Genomic DNA, 18,923 nt, shown 5'->3' with positions numbered 1-18,923 from the left:
GTTGGCGGCATCGGGTGGGAGGGTGTCACCGACCCATGAAAGGATCTAGTGGTCTGCCAGTCGGAAGACATGGCATGCATGCCAAGATTAAGACGGGACGGTGGAAACCACATAAGGATGTTCGACAAACCACCATACGATCTATTCGGATCGGTTGGTCACCCTCGGGTCTCGTGAAGGGAAGCGGAACTCTGTGGAGTCGGACGATGGCCGACCAACTGGACACTGTATGTCACAATTTACTGTTGCATGCGAGTAGTTGGGACGAACATGTTGTTGTCTGAACCTTTTTGACTTTTAAGCTTATGGAGCTCAAGGAGCGTGTGTAATGCCGCACGGATTTGGCCCACGGAACAAGGTGATTACAGTGTCTTAGTCCACGTACTAAGCCTTTGGTCCAGTTGCCGTTTAGTATCCGCCACCTTCAAGTAGTGGCGACCGACGGCAACGCATCTTCCCTGTCACCCGTCCACCGGCCGGCTCCGCGCTTGGCCTAAAGAAGGTTACATTCTTCATTCCAGCAACGTGGGCCCTGGATCTGGGCTATCGAGTCTGGGACCTGGCTGCCCTATCCACAGCATAAAACCGTTCGATTAGTGACCCCTCTTCATAAGTCTCTTCAATCTTTCTTTTGCCCCCGGCAATTCAAGACCTTGTCTCCCGCCAACAGCGGCGGCGTTGTTGGATCGTTCCCGCTGCCCAGTGTGGTTACCACCTCCGCGCCGCGGATCCGAAGCCCTGCAGACCATGGCCGGAGGCACTAGTGCAGACAACGGGACTTTTCAATTTATCCCCAACGTCGGACAGGCATATGTCTATATAGCTAGCGAGATCTGTCTGATGGTTCGTTCACTTGTGACTGTTCCGGACCGTCCTGTCCGCTCCCACTTCCCACTCGACCTTGTGCACCTCGGTTTCCCTGTGCTACTGGTGAAGTCCCGTCCAGTTCTCTTTGATTGTTGACGTGCCTCGGACCACATCTCTCACTCAATTCCTTGCTTGCGCACGCGGCTACCCTGCAGTCTGTTAATTCCGTCTTGAACAAGCAAGAACTTCTAGCAATGCTTCCCATCACCATTGTGGCTGCGGCCGTTGGCATGCTGATTGCGCCGGTCATTGCCTCGCCCATCGAGACTCGCGATGTTCTCACCGAGCTCCAAGATCGGGCCATGAGTGCTCTCTCCGCGTCGGGCGCTGGTAACAAGCGCAGTAGCTGCAATATCTTCAATGCCCGTTACCGCCGGGACTGGTTCGTCACTTCCCCACCGTGGCCACGCAGATCATGAACATTCGCGTATGTTTGGGCCACAAGCTAATCTGTCACAAAGGGAGGCATTTTCTTCCCAGGAGAGGAAAGACTATATCAGTGCCGTGCAGTGCCTGTTGACGTCACCTTCCAAGTCGGATCCAGAGTTCGCGCCCGGTGCTCGCAACCGCTACGATGACTTCGTCGCGGTGCACATCAACCAGACCACAAAGATTCACGGAACTGTAAGCAATGCACATACGTACCATCAATCATCTTGCGGTCTAACGAAACAACTTAGGGTAACTTCCTGACATGGCACCGCTACTTTGTCTGGGCGTACGAAGAGGCTCTGCGGAACGAATGCGGCTACAAGGGCTCCCAGCCAGTAAGTGGATTCCATCGCTATCAGCGTGAGATCTTCAAACGGGTCTGACAATTACATTACAGTACTGGAACTGGTTGAAAAACCAAGACGATCTCCGAAAATCCCCTGTCTTTGATGGCAGCGATACCAGCCTGAGCGGCGACGGCGCTTACCTCAAGCACAACGGCAGCGTCAGCGGTGCGGGTGCCATTGTTCTGCCTTCAGGCGATGGTGGTGGTTGTGTCATGAGCGGTCCTTTCAAGAAGTAAGCTTTTCTCGTGGTTTCCTGTACCGGTAGATTCATCAGTCGCTGACATTAACCTAGCATGACGGTCAACCTTGGTCCGGTCAACCCCGGCATGGATGGCCTCGAGGCCAGCCCAACCGGCAAGCTTGGCTACAACCCCCGTTGCCTCAGTCGCGATCTGAGCAACTACACCGCGTCAACTTGGTTCACAAACGAGAACATGCTCAACATCACCCTCGGCGCGGCCTCCAAGAGCGTTGAGCTTTTCCAGAACGAGCTCCAGGGTCGTTTCTCCGACGGCTTCCTCGGAATGCACGCCTCCGGCCACTTCACCGTCAACGGCGAAGCCAGTGATCTGTACTCCTCTGTTGTTGACCCAAGCTTCTTCCTACACCATGCCATGGTCGATCGCGTGTACTGGTTGTGGCAGGCCCTTCATCTTTGGGACGCTTTCACCATTGCTGGCACGATTACCATCAACAACAGGCCGGCTAGCAGGGATGCTTTGAAGACTGATATCCTTGACCTCGGTGTCAATGCTGAGAACCGCACTATTGACGAGGTTTTGAACACCATCGGTGGATCTCCTCTTTGCTACGTCTACGCGTAAGTCTAAGGGTGGTTCACGTTCGAGCGCTAAATAGTATGTGGTCACGAGTGGCCGTAAGTGCCATGATAATAGCTAGAGTAAATGATCAGGGTCCAGTGAGTTGCCAACCCGGACCATTGTACATACAAGGCTCTTCTATGTAATTACAGAATCGATTCAAATCGAAATAGGTGGATTGGCGGTGGTGGCATTGCAATAATCACATAAGCTCAACCCGTCTGTTTTTTCACTCTTGATGTCTCTATTTGTTATTTCGAGTTTATATTTGTAAGGCTTCTTGCCTGGCTCTTAATAAAGTGAGACGTTGTCATATTTCTATGATTTGAGTTTGAATCTTTGGTCAGAGTGCGCAAACCGCTAGTGATATTGCGGGTGGAGTCTGGGGATGGCTTAGCCCTCAATGATCCACGCACAACTCACGATGCGGCGTCTTGAACGCCCAGCCGTCTCTATCACAATCACACACCTTCAATAGCCTGCCCGGCTAGCTCAATAGGTAGAGCGTGAGACTCTTAATCTCAAGGTTGTGGGTTCGACCCGTAAGTCTACTTGAACATCCAAGGACCACTTCGATGTCATCGTCTAACATCTCCCAGCCACGTCGGGCTTAATTCCCGTCAGCGATTGACACAAATCCATCTTTTTTTGTCTACATTCTATCTTCAGTGTTGTCTAATCTGTACTGGCGATAACTAAAGCGTTGTCCCGACCAAGTCTCTATGCGCATTTAACAACGCCTCTGAAGATTGTACGCCAATTCTAGGTTGCGCACTCGTATTGACGGAGCGCACTATCCTTCAGCAGTCTGTCCATGGCACTTTGTTGCATGCAAACACTGACATCAAAGTCACCAGTGTCGGCAATATCCATGATCTGGACCAAGCCATCAATCTTTGGCATGACGCCCTGAACATAACGAGCCAACTCGTTCGTGCCAAGGAAATCAAGCTCATAGGTCTTGGCCCGCACCCAGGATGTGACAAGGGTGTGATGAGTTCCCAAGAAGCCTTGCCATAGCCGCTGAGGACTGACTTCGTGTGCGGCGTCGTGGACGTAAGCTGCCACCGCATCTGGAGTGAACCGAGACATCATCTGCCTAATGGCGCCGGCGATGGGTCCAAGCTGGGTTGAGCTAGCTTCGTTGGCAGGCTTCTCCACGTTTCCTAGAAGGAGAGGAGAACCAACGAAGGTTTCGGGTAGGGGTGGATCGACACGGCTTCGGAGGCCCAAGGTGATGTTCAGATACGCGCTTTCTAAGTTCCCTTCATGACCACGCGCGCGGTTCATCAGAGTCCAGACATGAGCCAGGACTGCATCGAGCCTGGAGACTCGGAGTGATTTGATCTCCTCCGCTAAACTTGCTAGCGCAGCATCCTTCATTCGCGTCAACTCAGCTGCCGTGAAACGTATTTGAACGTGCTCGACAGGTGCGCTCATGTCCCAAGATGGCCAGGGAGGGTATGTTGACGGACTGAGTTTCGTCGTTTTCAACTCCTCTGGCGGTGGCATGGTGGCCAGTGAAGCTGGTCTAACACCTCGAGGATATCCTGGAGCGTCTTCTGCCCACCAGTCGAATCGGTGCATCGGCAGTGCTCGAGCCTCTGCAACTATTGTTGCGTCCGGGGGGCCTCCGGATGTGAGCCCCGCTACCCGGTCAAGCTGGGCCGGATCAAAGACAGGCTTGAATAGTCCTAGATCACCGGTTGCGGAAGAATTCCCGAAGAGAATCCTCGACCGTGTTGCCCAAGAGTACATGAAATTCATCAAACACACGGCATCTGCGAGCGGGTGCGAGACCATTGCGCTGACCCCGAAGCCTCCGCACTTGAACGATGTCAGCTGAACAGCCATGGCGGGCAGCTCGTCGATAACATTCAGAGACATGAGCGCAATCTTAGTTTTTGGCAAGAAGTCGCTTTGCTGGAAGTTCGAGGCGTTCCACTCCTTCAGATTCGTCGCCCTCTCAGCCCGGCTCGGGACTATATCGCTGAGCTTCGAGTCGTGAGTGGCGATGGATAGCTCAACTCCGGGATCTTCGGTCGAGCCATGTGCAATCACTAGCCGGCCAAGATGTCGTGGGACTGCGTTGTCTTTGACCTGCTCAGGTGTGGCCCATTGAAGTTGACCTGAAAAGTGTGGGTAATCGTCCAGCGTTTGACTCAGTGCATGCCCAAGTGTCTCGAAAAGTTGAGTGTTTGATAGTTGTGAAGTTTCTGGCTTGTCGTAGAGCCATATCGCAGCAGTGGGTGTGAAACGAGCCACTGTCGAATCGAGTATGGAGAGTTTGGAGACGACGGGCTTTGTGGAAGGTGAGTTGGGGAATATTCTCCGGGTCGCGTCGATGCTGCAATGCTGTGCAGCGCTTGTGGTTGCTGACATTGCTCAAGTTCTTTTGTTGACACTGGCTGTGATAGGCTTCGAATGATGCAACTGTCTTACTCTGACATGAAGCGAGCTCCAATCTAGTTAGCAAGCCTGTGAGCAAAATGCTGCGTGTTTAAATAGGTTCAAGTTTTCAACACGCACAGACAAACCGCTAGAGCCGGGAGATAGCATGGGTCCCCGTTCGAGGTTCGGCGAGCAAGTGATCTGGGTCCGGTATGATTCATTCTGCATCATGCCTGAATTCGACTAGCTCATCCCTTGTTGATTGGACGTTGAGTCTGATATGGCGCGCGGGAGGGCCCTGACCCCTGTTGATCTCGTTACGACATAGCCAACGAAGACTTCTAGCGTCTAAGCGAGCTCCTCGTTGATGCATGTCAGCTCACGAGCTCCCGTTCGAGCTGCTGTGCCTCTCGTAGCTTGTTGATTGTGAGTTGTGTGAGAGGGGAGCACTTGTGGCTATCTTTGCAACTACTAGATCTATGGAAGTGTCTCCATGCCCGCCGGATCAGAGAGGCGATGATCAAGGAAACGTTGAGCGGAAGAAGCTGAGCTGCGAGTCCATCGACTTGTTACCGGCATAGCTAAGATTGATAGTGGCTATGTGTTCTACCGTGAGTTACAGCAGGATCAGGTACTGTGTAGGTCGACGACAATCTATGGGAGCGGTGCTGGAGCACCGGCTCGAATGAGAGTGCTATTTTCAGTCGCTAAAAAGCTATCCGAATTATTACTAGCATACTGCACATGCTTGCTGGGCCAGTATTTTATTACTATTGGTGAGAGCCTCTACCACCGAAGTCATTGTCGTGAAACAGCATAAGGTAGCAAGGTCTTCCCACACATGATCAAGACAAGTAGTCAAGTACTTGACAAGTACTTGCACGGAATCCTTCGCTCCAGGCATGGTCAGATGCCCTGGCGTGACGTGCCGCAAAGTCAGCTTTCTCACACCGGCCTGAGCTGGCAGAAGTTCACATCTCTGAAAGGAAGGGCTGCCTAGGAGCTTGTCCAATTCTACCAGAATCAAATGCTCATCAAAAACTTAAACGCGCACACAGCCGCAGATGGTGGTCCAGCGGCTGCGCCAAAGAAACCAGTTAGATGTCTTGTAAGAGAAGAGTACGGGTTAGCAGCCGCGGATGATATCATTGGAGCGAGCGGCTGGATGCTGATGAGATCGCGTAGGCTGTGTTCCTGGCACTTCTTAGTGGTGGCTGAGTACGGCACAGAGCTCATGAATATCTCGGTTGCCGAGACACCGGTCGTCATATTTCGTGCCCGACGAGAACAAAGAGGAAGGACTGAAAGAGCGTGGGGAGGGCATGTACACTGTGAGAGTGTCACACAATAGTTTCACAATGCAACCCCATGCCAAGCTAAATATACGTGACGTGTTCATCAGGCGTATTGACCTATCGGGTTGATCACCCTATGCAAAGGATCCTATACTACCCTTCGATAGATCCCTCAGAGGTGGCTGCTCCCGAATTGACGGCTATCTATCCTGCGGCGCGGAAGAACAATAATGGAGGTAAGCACGAGACTGCATTCTACTGATATGAAGTACACATCGAGGTGATATAACCGAGGGTGGTCAGATATCAGTGGTTCTCCAGAGATATTACTACTTCGACCTGCAGCAGTTCTTCCCAATCAGGAAAATGACTCTGCCCATCTATTTAGGGCCGAGCCGACTGGAGTCAACCGTAGATGCTGGTTCTAGCCGTCCCCCGCACTCCAAGCCGTGATCGCGGTATCTAGAAGCACTCTGAGTGGATAACACGTCTCGTGCAATAGATGCACACGTGCGGCGGGAAGGCTGGGGGCCCTTCCATCTATGCTACCTTGGATCCTTCATGTTTATGTCGTAGCTCGTTCTGATGCAGCCAGAATGCTGTGCTCGCACTCCCCAGTTTCCCCACTGAGACCACACGCAGTCAAATGCAGACGCAGACTCCTGTGACCCAGCCACAACCTGCAACCTGCACGCAGCTTTGCTCCGACAGAACCTCGTGGGGAAGCCTAACTTGTGCGCCGCTCATAGGGCTGATGCTGTGGGACAGAGATGATGCAAGGTAGGTGGGCAGTGCTAGTGAGATGGCACTGCCCTTACGTCGGGCGTGATGCGGACCAGGATATGTTTGGTAATCGTGACTATTCATTCATTCTCGATGCATCATGATGCAGTCTCAATCAGTATATATCAAAGCCGTCTCTTTCTCGAAAACAAAGATGAGTTCCCAATACTCGGCATCACACACCGCATCTCAAACAGTTTCTTTTCTTCTGTTCTCTAAGTTTTCCTTTCCTTCTCCTTTTCCTTGTCTCCTTGCGAATCTCAACGTCTTTCCTCCCCTCCTCAGATCTTCATAACTTATAATACTTCAATTTCTTATACTCGTCATTCAAAATGCCCATGCTCACTTCCATTCGTAGCCGCTCGGGTTCGCCGCCGGCCATGCCCAGCCCTGAGCTCAACAGCCGTTCTTCTTTCCCTATTCAAGCTCCCGAGATTGATAGCATCCAGTTTCCGCGCTCGTGGGAAGCGGCATGGGAAGCAGCAGGTCAGACCAACTTTGAGCGCGCGCAAGCATTTCTATTTTTCTACCGTGGGGATGATGCCTCCATCAACAGCGAGCTCCGATCTATTGCAGCAAACCCCAAGCACCGAGATGTTGCCGCTCTTGCTGGCTCAGTCCAAAGACTTGTTTTCGGCAATCGTCACCCATCCTTCGACACAACCTCCCTGTTGCAGTGGATGCGCTTCGTGCTCATCAAGAGCCAAGCCCTGACTTCTACTAAGACGAATGCAATTCGCGATTTCTTCTTTGATCCGTCAATCGCTCGCAACCTACCTCAACTTCCGCAAGACCCGGTCATGTACCAGTATCCAGCCGCACCTCTCAAGGTCATGATTATCGGCGGAGGCCCCACAGGCCTGGCCTCCGCGATCGCTCTCGCCGAGAAGGCCGGGTCCAGAGTTGAGGTCCATCTCTACGAAGGTAGATGGATTCAGCAGCCGGGTAGCTCTTTCGTGAGCTACCCGCCAGGAGCCCGTCGTCGCGACCAGGTCGTCACGCTTCAAGACACCGTGATAGATCTCATGAGCGATAGAACGCGACAAGCTGTCTTTGGTGGGAATCCCGAGCGTGTTTGGCCTGGTTCGAGCAACCTGCAGATACGCAAGCTCGAAGAAGGTCTCTTGCGACGGGCACAAGATAGCCAGTTCCGTGACCTTATCTTCCTACATGCCTCACAGGTCAAGCAGGCCAACCTTTCGGAGTACGGTGACTTCCACCTGATGCTTGGTGCCGACGGTGCCGGCTCATGGCTCCGCAGTGCCTACTTTCCGGGACAAGAAGAAGAGGTTGGAAAGAGTTATGCCCTTGGGGTCGCTTTTGATCGCCCTCGTGGGCTTCCGTTTTCACAGCCCATCAACATCTTCCTCACCATGGGTCAAACTCGTTACCTCCTAAACGCCAGCGACTTCGATGGCACAGGATACCTCAACATGCAGCTGACCGAGACTGAATGGCATCAAATGGTATCTGTTGATGGCCATCCTTGCACATTCGGTCGGCCAAGTTGCCTGAAGGTCAATGACTGTCTGCCCGATGGATTTGACGAGAACCAGGTCTTTGCCCCATCTCAGCAACCTGACAGCCCGCTGTGGAAGGCCATACTCGATGGACTTGAGCTTTACGGGTTCAAGCAGTGCGAGGTGAAGAACATTGTTCGCATCCCCATCGTAGTACGCAGAATCAACAAAGCCGTCCAGCAGGTCCCGCAGTGCAACTCTACCGCTCTACGCCGACCCCATGGTCTTGTCGCCTTGGCTGGAGATGCGGCGATGACGGTACACTTTTGGCCTGGGAGAGGCGCGAACTCCGGAATGAAGGCCGGCATCGCCTGGGCTGATGAGGTTGCTCGCGCTCTCTTTCACGGCCAGTTCGTCGGTCTTCAGACTTCTTCGCTGGGAATGTACCACGACTTTCTGCAGAAGCTCCAAGAGCGCGAGCACGGCGGTCGCAGCTTACCCATCGTCAAGCAGACAGGCGATCCAGATATGATGGCCTGGCTGATGCGCAACGCCAGACTTATTCCGCAGCACGTGGCGATGGAGTGGCTCGTCGGCCAGATGCGTCGCGATGGCGTTCGCATTCAGAGACGAGCTGACTGGGCTTTTGAGCAGGTCAACAACCTCGAATCACAACTCCGGGAGATTCTCGAGAAGATGAATGCAGTCACTATTCAGGAAATGGCCGCGACGTTTCCCTGGCCCACGCGGGAAATGGCTGGGGCCGAAGTCCTGCCCGAGAGGTCCGTGGTTGACGCGTGCTTGAGTGGTCACAGGCCGACAGAAATATCGAAGCTCGAAAAGCAGGCCAAACCGAAGAAACAAGACAAGAAGAAGAAAAGTTCAGAGATTTCCGTGACTACCTCTGAGATTTCACCGGCATTCTTGGCTAGCTTGGCGAATCATAACAAGCCAGCTCAGCGGTCCTCGTGGCGTTCTTTCAGCTTCAGCAGAACGCCTCAGGCTGTTCAGTCGTAATTTTCTCATTGGTTTATTGGAATTATGAAAGGTTGGAAGAAAGACGGATTGCGACTAGTATTTGCATGTGAGGCATTGCTGAATACCTTACCTCGTGTCAGTCCCTGGGGAGCATATTAGTTGGTTAGCGTTTTTGTCGTTGCATCAAATTAGGGTCAGCATCACATTGAAGCATAGGGGCGTTACTGGGGTTGGAGTCAAACAAATATGATAGGTCTACGACAAACTTAGAGGACAGCACGGTCATTTTTATTCAATATCTACTACTTCTCCTGATTTCGATGCCTCTTATTCTAGTTGGAGTCTTGGGAATACCAAAAGCTCAAACCCAACACCCCTTCTTTGAAATCCCATAGACGCAGAGCAAAATACGACATACCCCACTTCGTCCTGGCCGAAACGATGTCCTGCTAACCCGTATACCGATATTTTCAGATGATGATACCGTTTTATCGCAAGTTTGCTGGTGGCGTATTCTCACTCAACCACTCAGTCTCACCGGGTAGGTCTTTTGTCAATGTTATGCAACTCTAGAGGAAACCTCAGGCGACAACTCGCCCCATTGCAACTCTCACGAGGGCACTGATGGCCAAATACGCAAGTCGGTTCGGTGCAACTCAGACCTGCGTGGCAGTGAGACTGACGAGCCACGGCCCAAAGAACTTGCAACTCTCTCGGGCTCAGCTTGCCTCTGTGCTCGTGTGAGCACTTCCCATACAAGTCCTGATAGGGACATCTGCCCAAAAGATGGAAACTGTTGCACAACTTCCGGCTCTTCATCAAGATGAACTCTTGATGAGTAATAGAAGCGAGCGGTGAATCAACTCGTTGCCCAGCCTTGTTCCGAAGCACCTGTCCCAAGGTGGGCAAAGGTATCCTGGAGTCAACTGTGGCTTGCTGACGGACCGGTTGGTCTCCAGATAGAATCGATGGGGCTTTTGCAGCGGCTGACGCATAGTTGGTCGAAGGCGTTGATGGTGGTGTGATGTTGTATGATACCTTGCGTTTGATGTTGTTGAGCAATTTATGTCGCCTAAAGACCCTGTTGAAAGAAGCGACTCGGAACTGGTCTTTCATCTCCGCCAATTCCTGTGCGAATGGAGGACCTTCGAGGAGTATGATTTTCTTGCGAATCACCTCATCGTCGAGTTGCGATCCCAACAAGCGAGCGTAACCGCTGTCTGCTGAAGCACCGAACAAGACATGCCGGCAGTGAACATCCGAAACACCGAACTCAAAATTCGCTAGAAGCCTTTAGCCGTCATATCTCGTGGTTGTTTGTAATTCAGCTCACCCTTCAACTTTTCATCCGCACACTCCTTGCCATTACCCGCATCAACGAAGTCGCACATGCGATTCTTCATGTTGAAGCCTCGGATGAACTCATCCAAAACGCTTGGGTGTGGAATGATGCCCGCTTCGGTATAGGTCTTGGCTAGACCCTTCACGTTGGCGTAAACACGGACCGAAACTTGCAAATGGTGCGGGAGGCAAGGATCAACGGCGTTGAGCTCGTCAAAAGTTGCCAGGCGCAAAAGACTTGCAGCCTTCTTGCCTCCCTCAAGTCCTTGCTCAACAAGGTCATCCAAAAACTGTTTGCGAGTCATCAGAAAACAACCATCGATTAGGACAAGGAAGGTATTGAGCAGTTCTATCCTACCGGCATACAATCGCCGTCAACAAGGACCATTGCAACACAACGTTTGTCCTAGCTAGGTAAGCGCCCTTCTGCCAGTGAGGTGGAGTGTATGAATGCACCTTCTCATTTTGCAGCTTTTCGGTACATTTTTTGTTCTTGTCATTGGTGGCCCATAGAGACTTGACAAGCATCTTCCTTTCCTCAAGGTCCCTGTCAACCTCAGAAAGCTTGCCGGTAAGCTCTGCAATATGAGAAAACAAGTCCTAGATGACCCCGTCAGCTATTTGGCGATTTGTGCACGGCCCGGATAGAAGATGCGAAAATACCTCTATGAGTGAAGCCTTGCGGTCATCCTGGCTTTTGCACATTTGCCATCTCTCCTCCAGCGACAACGTCCTTATGCTCGTCGTGTTGGACATGTCGAATACTTAGTGCATTCAGTGTGACTCAATCGAAAGACGATGAGTGCGTAAAGTAGAATTTTGATCATAATCCGGAGAGCGGCAACTCCTTCGACTTAAGTACGGCTGCCCACGCGGTCAAGTCACGCAGCCTTGGGGGCCCCGAGGCGTACAGGTTGGTTGCACTGCATTGCCACCAGCGAATTATAGAGGCCGATACTGTGGCACATGGTTTGACGGCAGGCCAACAGCACCGCCGCATTTCAAGATTTCGGGGCTGGCCGCATATTGGTTGGCCTGCTGCGGCGAGTGGTTGGCTGCATTTGAGGTGGTGAATCTGCCTTGTGTTGGCGCGGTCTTGCACTTTGGGTCTTGGTGAAAGGAAAGTGAACAACCAACCGCATACTAGTAATTATCAGAACGGGACCTAACGTCGTTGTTAGAAAGGTTCGCGATTTGGGGAGCAACGGTCATGAACTTTGCCGCACCTAAGGGAATAAATGTTGGTTGAGCGGGCATCATTAAACCCCGAAAACAACATGAAGGAACGCGAGCTTGTACCTTGGTAATACTATTTACGTGACTCTTCAAGAGGTGTATCACGAGGTTGATACGAAACTCATCTGGGAGTATGAGAATGTGGTCCAATAATCTATCCTATTTAATACGATCGTTCTATCAATATGCTCAGGGGTAAAGTATCTACCTGGTGTTGTAGCTCTCCGATTTCTTCCTCCACCCTGAGACTCACATTCCCTATCAACTTATCAAGTCTTTCGCGCGGTCAGATCAAAGCTTCTTCGCCATGATATTATCGGTTTGAACAACTGAGCCAATGGCAAAGTCATGGGTACCACATTCTTGATACCCCCATTTCTCGTACGCCTTTTGCGCCCGGAGGTTCTCTTCCCAGACACCCAACCAAATGTGCTTAAACCCCTGCTCTCTAGCCATATCTTCTAATCTGTCTGCTAAGAGTCTGGCAGCGCCTGTGCCTTGTGCCTTGGGATACATGTAGATCCTCTGCAGCTCAACTGTGCTGTCGAGACTTGCGATGCATGGGTCCGATGAGCCCCGGGTGAGCATTGCGAAGCCAAGAATGTCCCCGGCAGGATCGACTGCAAGTATGGTGTCTTTGTTCGAGTCGTTGAGGTCTTTTGAAATGGCTTCTAAACTGTAAGCCTCATGTAGGAATGCTTCGAGCTCATGTGGCTCTACGGAATGGCCGAATGTAACTGTGAAGACATGGGCGGCAAGTTCTGATATCGCTGTGGCGTCCTCAAGAGACGCTGGTCTGAGAGTGGCTGCCATGCGCCCGCTTTCTTGGACATCTGAGAGTTTTGCCATGGTCGATGTAGTCGATGTTGAGAACAAATTGTAGTGATATGGGATTTGCGTGGCTTGGCGAGGCGTGCGGCTATGGTGCAACTGACAGCCTACAGCGACAGATCTGATCGGATGCTCCGGGCTAATTCTTACGCAACCCAGAGATCTGGTTTCGATGCCCTTTTGTACGGTTCTCAGATGTCGCAGGCCTGCCGTCATCTTCACTTCACCCTTGCCAAATGTCTTTCCCAAAATCGATGTTTCTAGAAGACACGTCGCTAAAACGCTAAATTCCCACCAACAGGGCGCGTTGAGCCGCGGCGGTTTTAGTCCCTGAGCGGCTAGTAAAGGAAAGTTTCGCCCTGGTTAGAGCGCCTTATTGTCAAAGCAACAGGTTGAGAAGCAAGCTCATTGGTCAGATGTCTTGAAGTGTCTCCATTTTGCCTGCGCCCTTAGCACGACACCGGCCATGACCGGAATCTGCACTCAACTTACCTCGATTACATCGAGAGAACGCAATGTCCCGGCGATTTCTTGACAATGGCGTATCGAGATTGTAGTACTTGAGAGTCAACGTCATATTTCATGTTGTGGTGCGGAACCTGCAGGCGCTGGATCCACTCTTGCGTGATGACTCAGTTTGCAACTCACAGGTGCAATTTCAAAAGCTGACTTGTGAAGAAACATCAATAGAATTATTGGAGTCTACGGCAGAAGCTACGGGAAGATTTGCTAGGTGAATGAAGAAACAGAAACTGAAGACTTAGCTTGGTTGATGTAAGGTACCCGTTGAAACTCCAGAAATTCTATGTGTTCAGGCGCGCTCCGACTTTTCCTCCGTTTTCTTCTGTCTCGTACCAATCATGACAATACCACACACAGCAGCACTTGAAATCGCAACGAAGAGAGCACTCACTGTGGAGAACCAACCCACACCAATGCCCTGAATGCCAGGAAGTACTACTGCCGTGCCGATGGCAGCAAAGGTATACCTGATGAAGTAGTTGCCAGCTAAATAGGCCAAATCAGTTACTGTGTTAACAATTTGATATTAACAGAAAGTTCAGCATGCTTACCCATGACTTCAGCTGCCCTCTCTCTAAAGACATCTAAGCAGTAACTGTTAAGACAAGGGAAGCAGACCATCTGCGCGACACCTTGCAGAAACATGCAAATCACGGGGAGAGGAATTCCGCCCTTAGCCTTGTCGATTGCCCATCCATAGATGATGGTGGTAGCTGGGATGACAACGCCCAAAGCGATGAAAGCACTTCGTAGACGATCTTCTGGAATACGCCTCCCTCTCTTCGCAATCCACTTCTTCACGGTGTAGTCGGCATATCGGCCGCCAAAGAAGGTACCGACAAGATATCCTGCTCCGGGCGCCAGAAAGAAGAATCCCGACTGTAGAGGAGTGGTGAGGTGGAATCTTGGGTTGATAACGTAGCGAACTGGCGTCAAAAGAACTTGCATGTTCCACAGGACTGATGACGCAGCAACACCCTGAGTGTATCGTCAGCTGATATTGGACAAAGGCAAAGGGCCATACCGCCGTAGCTACATATCCACTTGGACTGCCGTTGGTTTACCGCAATCGGTCTGGTGAACACCTCAAAGGCTCGTTCATGGCGAAATGGCGAGGAAGACTCACCACAATGAGGATCTTGGGATATCGGAACAAACTGACGACCCGGAACGGGTTGGCCCATTCCCATATCTGGCCAATCTTTTCTTTGGTCGTCATTCCCTCCAACTCCTCGGACCACTTCCCGTGACTCGTTTCTGGGAGAAAGGCGACCGCCAGGACCATAGCAGCGCCTCCGAGAGCGCCTTGGAACCAAAAAAGAGATTTCCAGGTCGAGTAGGTGACAATGACACCTCCGATGAAGGGACCAAGAGCAGGTCCAATACTTACGAAGAGTATTAGCCGTGGATATTGACTAGACCGAAAGACAGGACTTCCGACTGGGGCGCTGGGACTTACAGGGTGCCGCCAAGGAACCAACCCAATGCCGTACCACGTTCAGTCGGGCGATAAATATCACTGAGACACGCAGATCCAACGATGAGGAATGATGTCCCCACAAATGCAGTAATTGACCGGAAGATGAAGAAAGCTGGCAGATTGGGGGATACCGCTGTGGCCAGCGAAAACGCGCAGAACAACACCGTCGATATGACGAAGATCTAGGACGTTTAGTTCAAGTGTAGGGCGAGAGATAAGCCAAATTGGCCGATTAAAAGCTGACTGTAACTATGATACATGATGGTAGGATGTACAAAGGTGGTTTTGCTTACCCATTTTCTACCGTAGACTTGACTTAACGGGCCCCAAAAGAGAACGCCAATGCCCATCATTAAGAGGAAAAGAGCATTGGTGAAATTGATGACGGTTCCAGACGTGTTGAAAGCCGCTGCCACCTCCGGCAGCGCTGACAGCACAAGCAATGATGCAAGGTTGATGCCAAGGCCACCGAAGGACACGATGGCGGTGATGAGCCGCTTGCGACCGGGTGTAAAGCGGTCGTAGACTGTCTTATCTTCACGGTACGAGTATGGTCGGCTGGGCGTTTGAGCAATTATGTTCACACCCTTCTCGGCGTTGGATGTTCTCAACGCGAGCAGGTCCGGAGGCAACTCGTCCTTCCTCGTAGGAACCTCTGACAATGTGTGTTCAGATATGATGGACATGATGATGGTGATGACTCGAACATGAAATAGAAGTAACAGTCGTGCATATGTGAGATCAATGTATTGACAACTTGAACTTCAACTAGGCAGTTGATGAGAGCAAGCGATTGACAGGAGAAAGTGACAGGAATTGCTAAGGAAATGTGTCCACCAGAAACAAGAATAACTAGTACTGAATTGTTCCGTTTTCTGAGGGGGGCAAAGCGCTGTATATAAAGCATCAAAAGCGCACCATGAAAATGTCAGAAAATTCTCGGCTGCATACTTACCCACCTCGGGCTCATGATTCCGAAGTCGGGCACTGGGACTATCACCTCCGAAACGTCTTCAAAGACATCATCAATGGTCTTTGTGAGAAAAGCCCCCAAAACCAGCAAAAATATTTCATTGGCCCCCGGTCTTTGAACCTGTGTGCTAGCGGAGCGTCTCCGCAGCGGGGAATATCTGCAACCTTTTGCGTCTGTCACCTCCACTTCGGGTTGGAATCAGGCTTTGATATTGGACAAGGGCGACAACTGGGAGCTCCACCGAGGCTGCAAGTGTCTTATCTAACATCATTCTCCGGGTTGGAAAAGTCTGGGCCACCTTGAAAAATACGGAAATGAGCCGGGGCCGGGGCGTGGGGGTTCACCAGGCGTTTCTGGCCCCTCTCCTGTCGGCGCCGCTGAGCCGGCGCACGGTAAGAAGGCCGAAGTCGCAGGCCCCGAGGTCGGCCGGTACTGAGGCCTCCGCGAGCCGTTCAAGGGCCGGACTCGGGTCCGTCTACAGCCGGATTGTGTCGCACAGCGTAATGGCGCAAGATCGTTGTACACCGCAAGTCCATGGAATGAATGGCGGCCAGCTGAATGATTTGCTGTAAGGGTTTTCATCGTATTACCGCTACATCGTGTTTGTGCCCGCTAGATGCGTACCTTACCTTAGGTAGTACGACAGTAGCTCCGACTTTCGGAGCAATGAGACCCGAACTAATAATTGAAGTCTGAGTCAAGCATCTGATTTGACTGGCTTTTTTTCTGTCCCCGATCCTTGCAAAGGTATTCAAGTGAAAGTACTTTTCTTTTTTGATCGCCCTGTTCTTGCAAATGTGTAGACAATTGTTTAACATTGTTTAAACTGCATTTAACTATCAAGCCTCTAGATGCTCCAATTCTCTCTGCTAATTCCCACTAGCACAAGCCTTTGCCTAGAGTCCACGATGCCACATCTCAATTGTGTCGTTTCCTTGCGTGCCATCAAGTGGTCTTCCAATCGTACTCTAAGCTCCAGGCATATGCAACTCGATACACATCCTCTTCGTGCCACCATTTGCCAATAACCTGCATGCTCACCGGCAGTTTTGTTCCTGAGCCTTGCAGAGGACCCTCCTCAATCGGAAGCATGCCAATCGGCATAGCCAGAACTGGATGGCCCGATTGATTGAATGGGGCAGTATTAGCAGTCAGACCGACCTGCTTTCCAATCTTCTCGAGCGGGGACACGTCATACGGAGTATGGGAATTGGCAACGTAGGGTAAGTTCGGCGTCACCAAAACATCAAACTCTCGCAGAGCATTGTCATAGTCGTCTCGCAGCTTTCTGCTAAGATTCGTTGCCTTGCCGAGCAGCTCCGGAAACGCTGCTTGAGCGTAGATGCCGTTGAGGTAGATGTTCTTTGACGAAACATATGCGTTGTCCCACTGTTCCTGCGTGAGATTCTGGAACTTGTCCGTCAAGTCGGTCATGATGTGGCCTCTTCTTCCGAATGCAAGGTTTCTTTTCGCCAAGTACCCTCCGCTTTTACTGATGGCAGTCCATACAGCTGCGCCCTTGGAGTGGAATGGAATCGAAACTTCTTCCACGGTCGCCCCAAGATCCCTGAAACCCTCAATCGCCGCCTCGACACAAGTCTTGACACGAGGTTCCACGGATGGTTGGTTCATGCCTTCTACCAAAATGCCGATCTTTACGCCTGACAGATCCTTCGGGTTCGCGAGCTTAGTCAAGTTGTCATAGTACTTGGGCACGTTGTCTGGGCTCGGTGCTGCAAACGATCTGTCATCGATGTTGTCGTTGCCTGCAATAACCTGAAGCATAATCGCGTTGTCCAGAAGCGTTCGTGTCATAGGCCCGACATGGTCGTTGGTAGGCTCATTCGAGCCGCAAGCAGTGTAGGGTACGAGTCCAAATGTTGGCTTCAGACCGTACAGGCCACACCATCCGGCAGGAACACGAATCGAACCACCTTGGTCGGCGCCAAGAGCCATGTCCACGTCACCGTTGGCGACGAGTGCCCCTGAGCCACTTGAGCTGCCGCCGCTGCTGTAGCCTTTGGCATAGGGATTGTGTACGTGCCCAGTCGAAGAAGAGCTACTTGTAGCGGAATGGCACATGTTCTCGCACACGGACTTTCCAGAAATGATTGCACCGGATTCTAGCAGTCTTGTAACACATGTTGCGTCTGTGTTCTAGGGAGGTCAGCATATAGTCTGGAAGTTTATTGAGTCATCTCGGTTCCACGTACTGGAACGTAATCTTTGACAAAGTCAGTTCCTAGAAGCATCGGAACGCCCTTTACTGCGATGTTGTCTTTTATGGCTACCGTTTTGCCGGCGAGGATTCCCCCACTTTTGGTCTTGTCCTCTACTCGGCATCTCCAAGCCCAAGCACCCAAAGGGTTCTCCGAAGCATCTGGGAATCGGATTTCCTCTCTTGGAAATCTTTCCTCGTCTATTGGAGGTACATAGTCTGCGAAAGAGGTTATTTTTGGCCATTCTTTATCAGAGTTGAGGTTTCAATGCGGAACCTACCAGGGAGTGACATCAGACCGACGACGGATTCGTGGAACACGGCTAGAAGCCTCTGGTACTCATCTTTCTCCTCCGGTTTGATCGTAACACCCAGTGCCCGCAAGCTATCGTCGAGAACTTCCGCGGTCACGGGGTTTGCTTTCTCTACTTCGAGTGAGAAGACAGACATGATGTCAAGAAGATGAAGACTGGAGAGGTGACTGAGAATAGTGCCTAAGCGTTGGAGTTCAGCCGGGAAACAAACTTTGCAGTTGAGTTGTGGTTCATTGCTTACTAGTAGTGGACATCTAATAGCGCATCGAATGTAGACTTTAGTGCCTGATCTTCGTCGTGTAAACTGAAAACCGTACAGTTGGAGATAGGTAAATCCACGTCGGGATCATTGACAAAACTGCCTATCTCTTTCGGGCTGCATATTGAAGACTTATCTTAGCGTCTTCGGGCATCCGAAACCAATATTACATGTAATCCAGCGATCAGAGGAAACGAATCGGCAGTAAAATGCAGCTTGGTCAACCCCGCCATCACCTTATCTCGTGAAGGATCTCCCCACCATCAGAATACCCCGCTTGGTATCTAGCATATCGCGATAACGCCTGATTGGTCTCGGCGAACTCAGTCTTAGTCGGAAGGCATAATTCTGGGCTGGATGTAAATCATGAAGGTG

The 18,923-nt window shown here is 51.3% G+C and overlaps 7 protein-coding genes and 1 non-coding gene across 8 annotated transcripts; 3 read left to right on the top strand and 5 right to left on the bottom strand.

Annotated features, from left to right (window-relative positions):
* Positions 1 to 1,097: 1,097 nt before the first annotated feature.
* Positions 1,098 to 2,470, top strand: BDP81DRAFT_330031 (uncharacterized protein; the record flags this gene model as incomplete). Its single annotated transcript, XM_060585367.1, has 5 exons — positions 1,098 to 1,253; positions 1,333 to 1,491; positions 1,548 to 1,634; positions 1,697 to 1,878; positions 1,939 to 2,470. 5 exons carry the CDS (start codon positions 1,098 to 1,100, stop codon positions 2,468 to 2,470), a joined length of 1,116 nt encoding a protein of 371 aa, XP_060440353.1.
* Positions 2,471 to 2,952: 482 nt separating this feature from the next.
* Positions 2,953 to 3,017, top strand: BDP81DRAFT_t302. The gene has a single exon. It is a non-coding gene; the product is annotated as a tRNA-Lys (tRNA).
* Positions 2,980 to 4,888, bottom strand: BDP81DRAFT_437488 (transferase; the record flags this gene model as incomplete). The annotated part of the gene is made up of 1 exon (XM_060591231.1): positions 2,980 to 4,888. A coding segment is annotated over exon 1 (1,493 nt), but the record flags the coding sequence as incomplete, so codon positions are not given.
* A 2,428-nt stretch (positions 4,889 to 7,316) lies between these two features.
* On the top strand, positions 7,317 to 9,413 carry BDP81DRAFT_329863 (uncharacterized protein; the record flags this gene model as incomplete). Its single annotated transcript, XM_060585349.1, has 1 exon — positions 7,317 to 9,413. One exon carries the CDS (start codon positions 7,317 to 7,319, stop codon positions 9,411 to 9,413), a length of 2,097 nt encoding a protein of 698 aa, XP_060440351.1.
* Positions 9,414 to 9,639: 226 nt separating this feature from the next.
* BDP81DRAFT_437487 (uncharacterized protein) lies at positions 9,640 to 11,121 on the bottom strand. Its single transcript, XM_060591230.1, has 3 exons — positions 11,074 to 11,121; positions 10,708 to 11,005; positions 9,640 to 10,657 (listed from the first exon to the last, which is right to left on the bottom strand). The coding sequence occupies exons 1-3, from the start codon at positions 11,101 to 11,103 to the stop codon at positions 9,909 to 9,911; spliced, it is 1,077 nt and encodes a 358-aa protein (XP_060440350.1). The 5' UTR covers positions 11,104 to 11,121; the 3' UTR covers positions 9,640 to 9,908.
* An 881-nt stretch (positions 11,122 to 12,002) lies between these two features.
* BDP81DRAFT_437485 (acetyltransferase) lies at positions 12,003 to 12,996 on the bottom strand. The gene has a single exon (XM_060591229.1). The coding sequence runs from the start codon at positions 12,798 to 12,800 to the stop codon at positions 12,243 to 12,245; it is 558 nt and encodes a 185-aa protein (XP_060440349.1). The 5' UTR covers positions 12,801 to 12,996; the 3' UTR covers positions 12,003 to 12,242.
* A 368-nt stretch (positions 12,997 to 13,364) lies between these two features.
* On the bottom strand, positions 13,365 to 15,606 carry BDP81DRAFT_357289 (major facilitator superfamily transporter). The gene is made up of 5 exons (XM_060586331.1): positions 15,078 to 15,606; positions 14,764 to 14,966; positions 14,431 to 14,689; positions 13,856 to 14,282; positions 13,365 to 13,790 (listed from the first exon to the last, which is right to left on the bottom strand). The coding sequence occupies exons 1-5, from the start codon at positions 15,468 to 15,470 to the stop codon at positions 13,594 to 13,596; spliced, it is 1,479 nt and encodes a 492-aa protein (XP_060440348.1). The 5' UTR covers positions 15,471 to 15,606; the 3' UTR covers positions 13,365 to 13,593.
* A 947-nt stretch (positions 15,607 to 16,553) lies between these two features.
* On the bottom strand, positions 16,554 to 18,635 carry BDP81DRAFT_501026 (amidase). Its single transcript, XM_060595526.1, has 4 exons — positions 18,531 to 18,635; positions 18,257 to 18,469; positions 17,971 to 18,194; positions 16,554 to 17,914 (listed from the first exon to the last, which is right to left on the bottom strand). The coding sequence occupies exons 1-4, from the start codon at positions 18,541 to 18,543 to the stop codon at positions 16,703 to 16,705; spliced, it is 1,662 nt and encodes a 553-aa protein (XP_060440347.1). The 5' UTR covers positions 18,544 to 18,635; the 3' UTR covers positions 16,554 to 16,702.
* Between the last annotated feature and the right edge of the window lie 288 nt (positions 18,636 to 18,923).

The sequence above is a fragment of the Colletotrichum phormii genome (assembly GCF_030913505.1).
Source record: "Colletotrichum phormii strain CBS 102054 chromosome Unknown BDP81scaffold_24, whole genome shotgun sequence".
NCBI classification, from domain to species: Eukaryota; Fungi; Ascomycota; class Sordariomycetes; order Glomerellales; family Glomerellaceae; genus Colletotrichum; species Colletotrichum phormii.
Note: the sequence above shows the minus strand (reverse complement) of the source record. Positions and strands in the feature narration are given on the sequence as shown.

Bases quoted from the DNA above. Each gene is read 5' to 3' on its own strand.
- BDP81DRAFT_437487 (XM_060591230.1), bottom strand. From the start codon at position 11,103: ATGGTCCTTGTTGACGGCGATTGTATGCCG. The intron at 11,006-11,073 runs GTAGGATAGAAC...ACTCGCAAACAG, and splicing joins TTGACGGCGATTGTATGCCG to TTTTTGGATGACCTTGTTGA. The intron at 10,658-10,707 runs GTGAGCTGAATT...AAAGGCTTCTAG, and splicing joins TGCGGATGAAAAGTTGAAGG to CGAATTTTGAGTTCGGTGTT.
- BDP81DRAFT_437485 (XM_060591229.1), bottom strand. From the start codon at position 12,800: ATGGCAAAACTCTCAGATGTCCAAGAAAGCGGGCGCATGGCAGCCACT.
- BDP81DRAFT_357289 (XM_060586331.1), bottom strand. From the start codon at position 15,470: ATGTCCATCATATCTGAACACACATTGTCAGAGGTTCCTACGAGGAAG. The intron at 14,967-15,077 runs GTAAGCAAAACC...TAAACGTCCTAG, and splicing joins AAGTCTACGGTAGAAAATGG to ATCTTCGTCATATCGACGGT. The intron at 14,690-14,763 runs GTAAGTCCCAGC...ACTCTTCGTAAG, and splicing joins TGGTTCCTTGGCGGCACCCT to TATTGGACCTGCTCTTGGTC.
- BDP81DRAFT_501026 (XM_060595526.1), bottom strand. The intron at 18,195-18,256 runs GTAGGTTCCGCA...CCTCTTTCGCAG, and splicing joins CGGTCTGATGTCACTCCCTG to ACTATGTACCTCCAATAGAC. The intron at 17,915-17,970 runs GTACGTGGAACC...TGACCTCCCTAG, and splicing joins TTGTCAAAGATTACGTTCCA to AACACAGACGCAACATGTGT.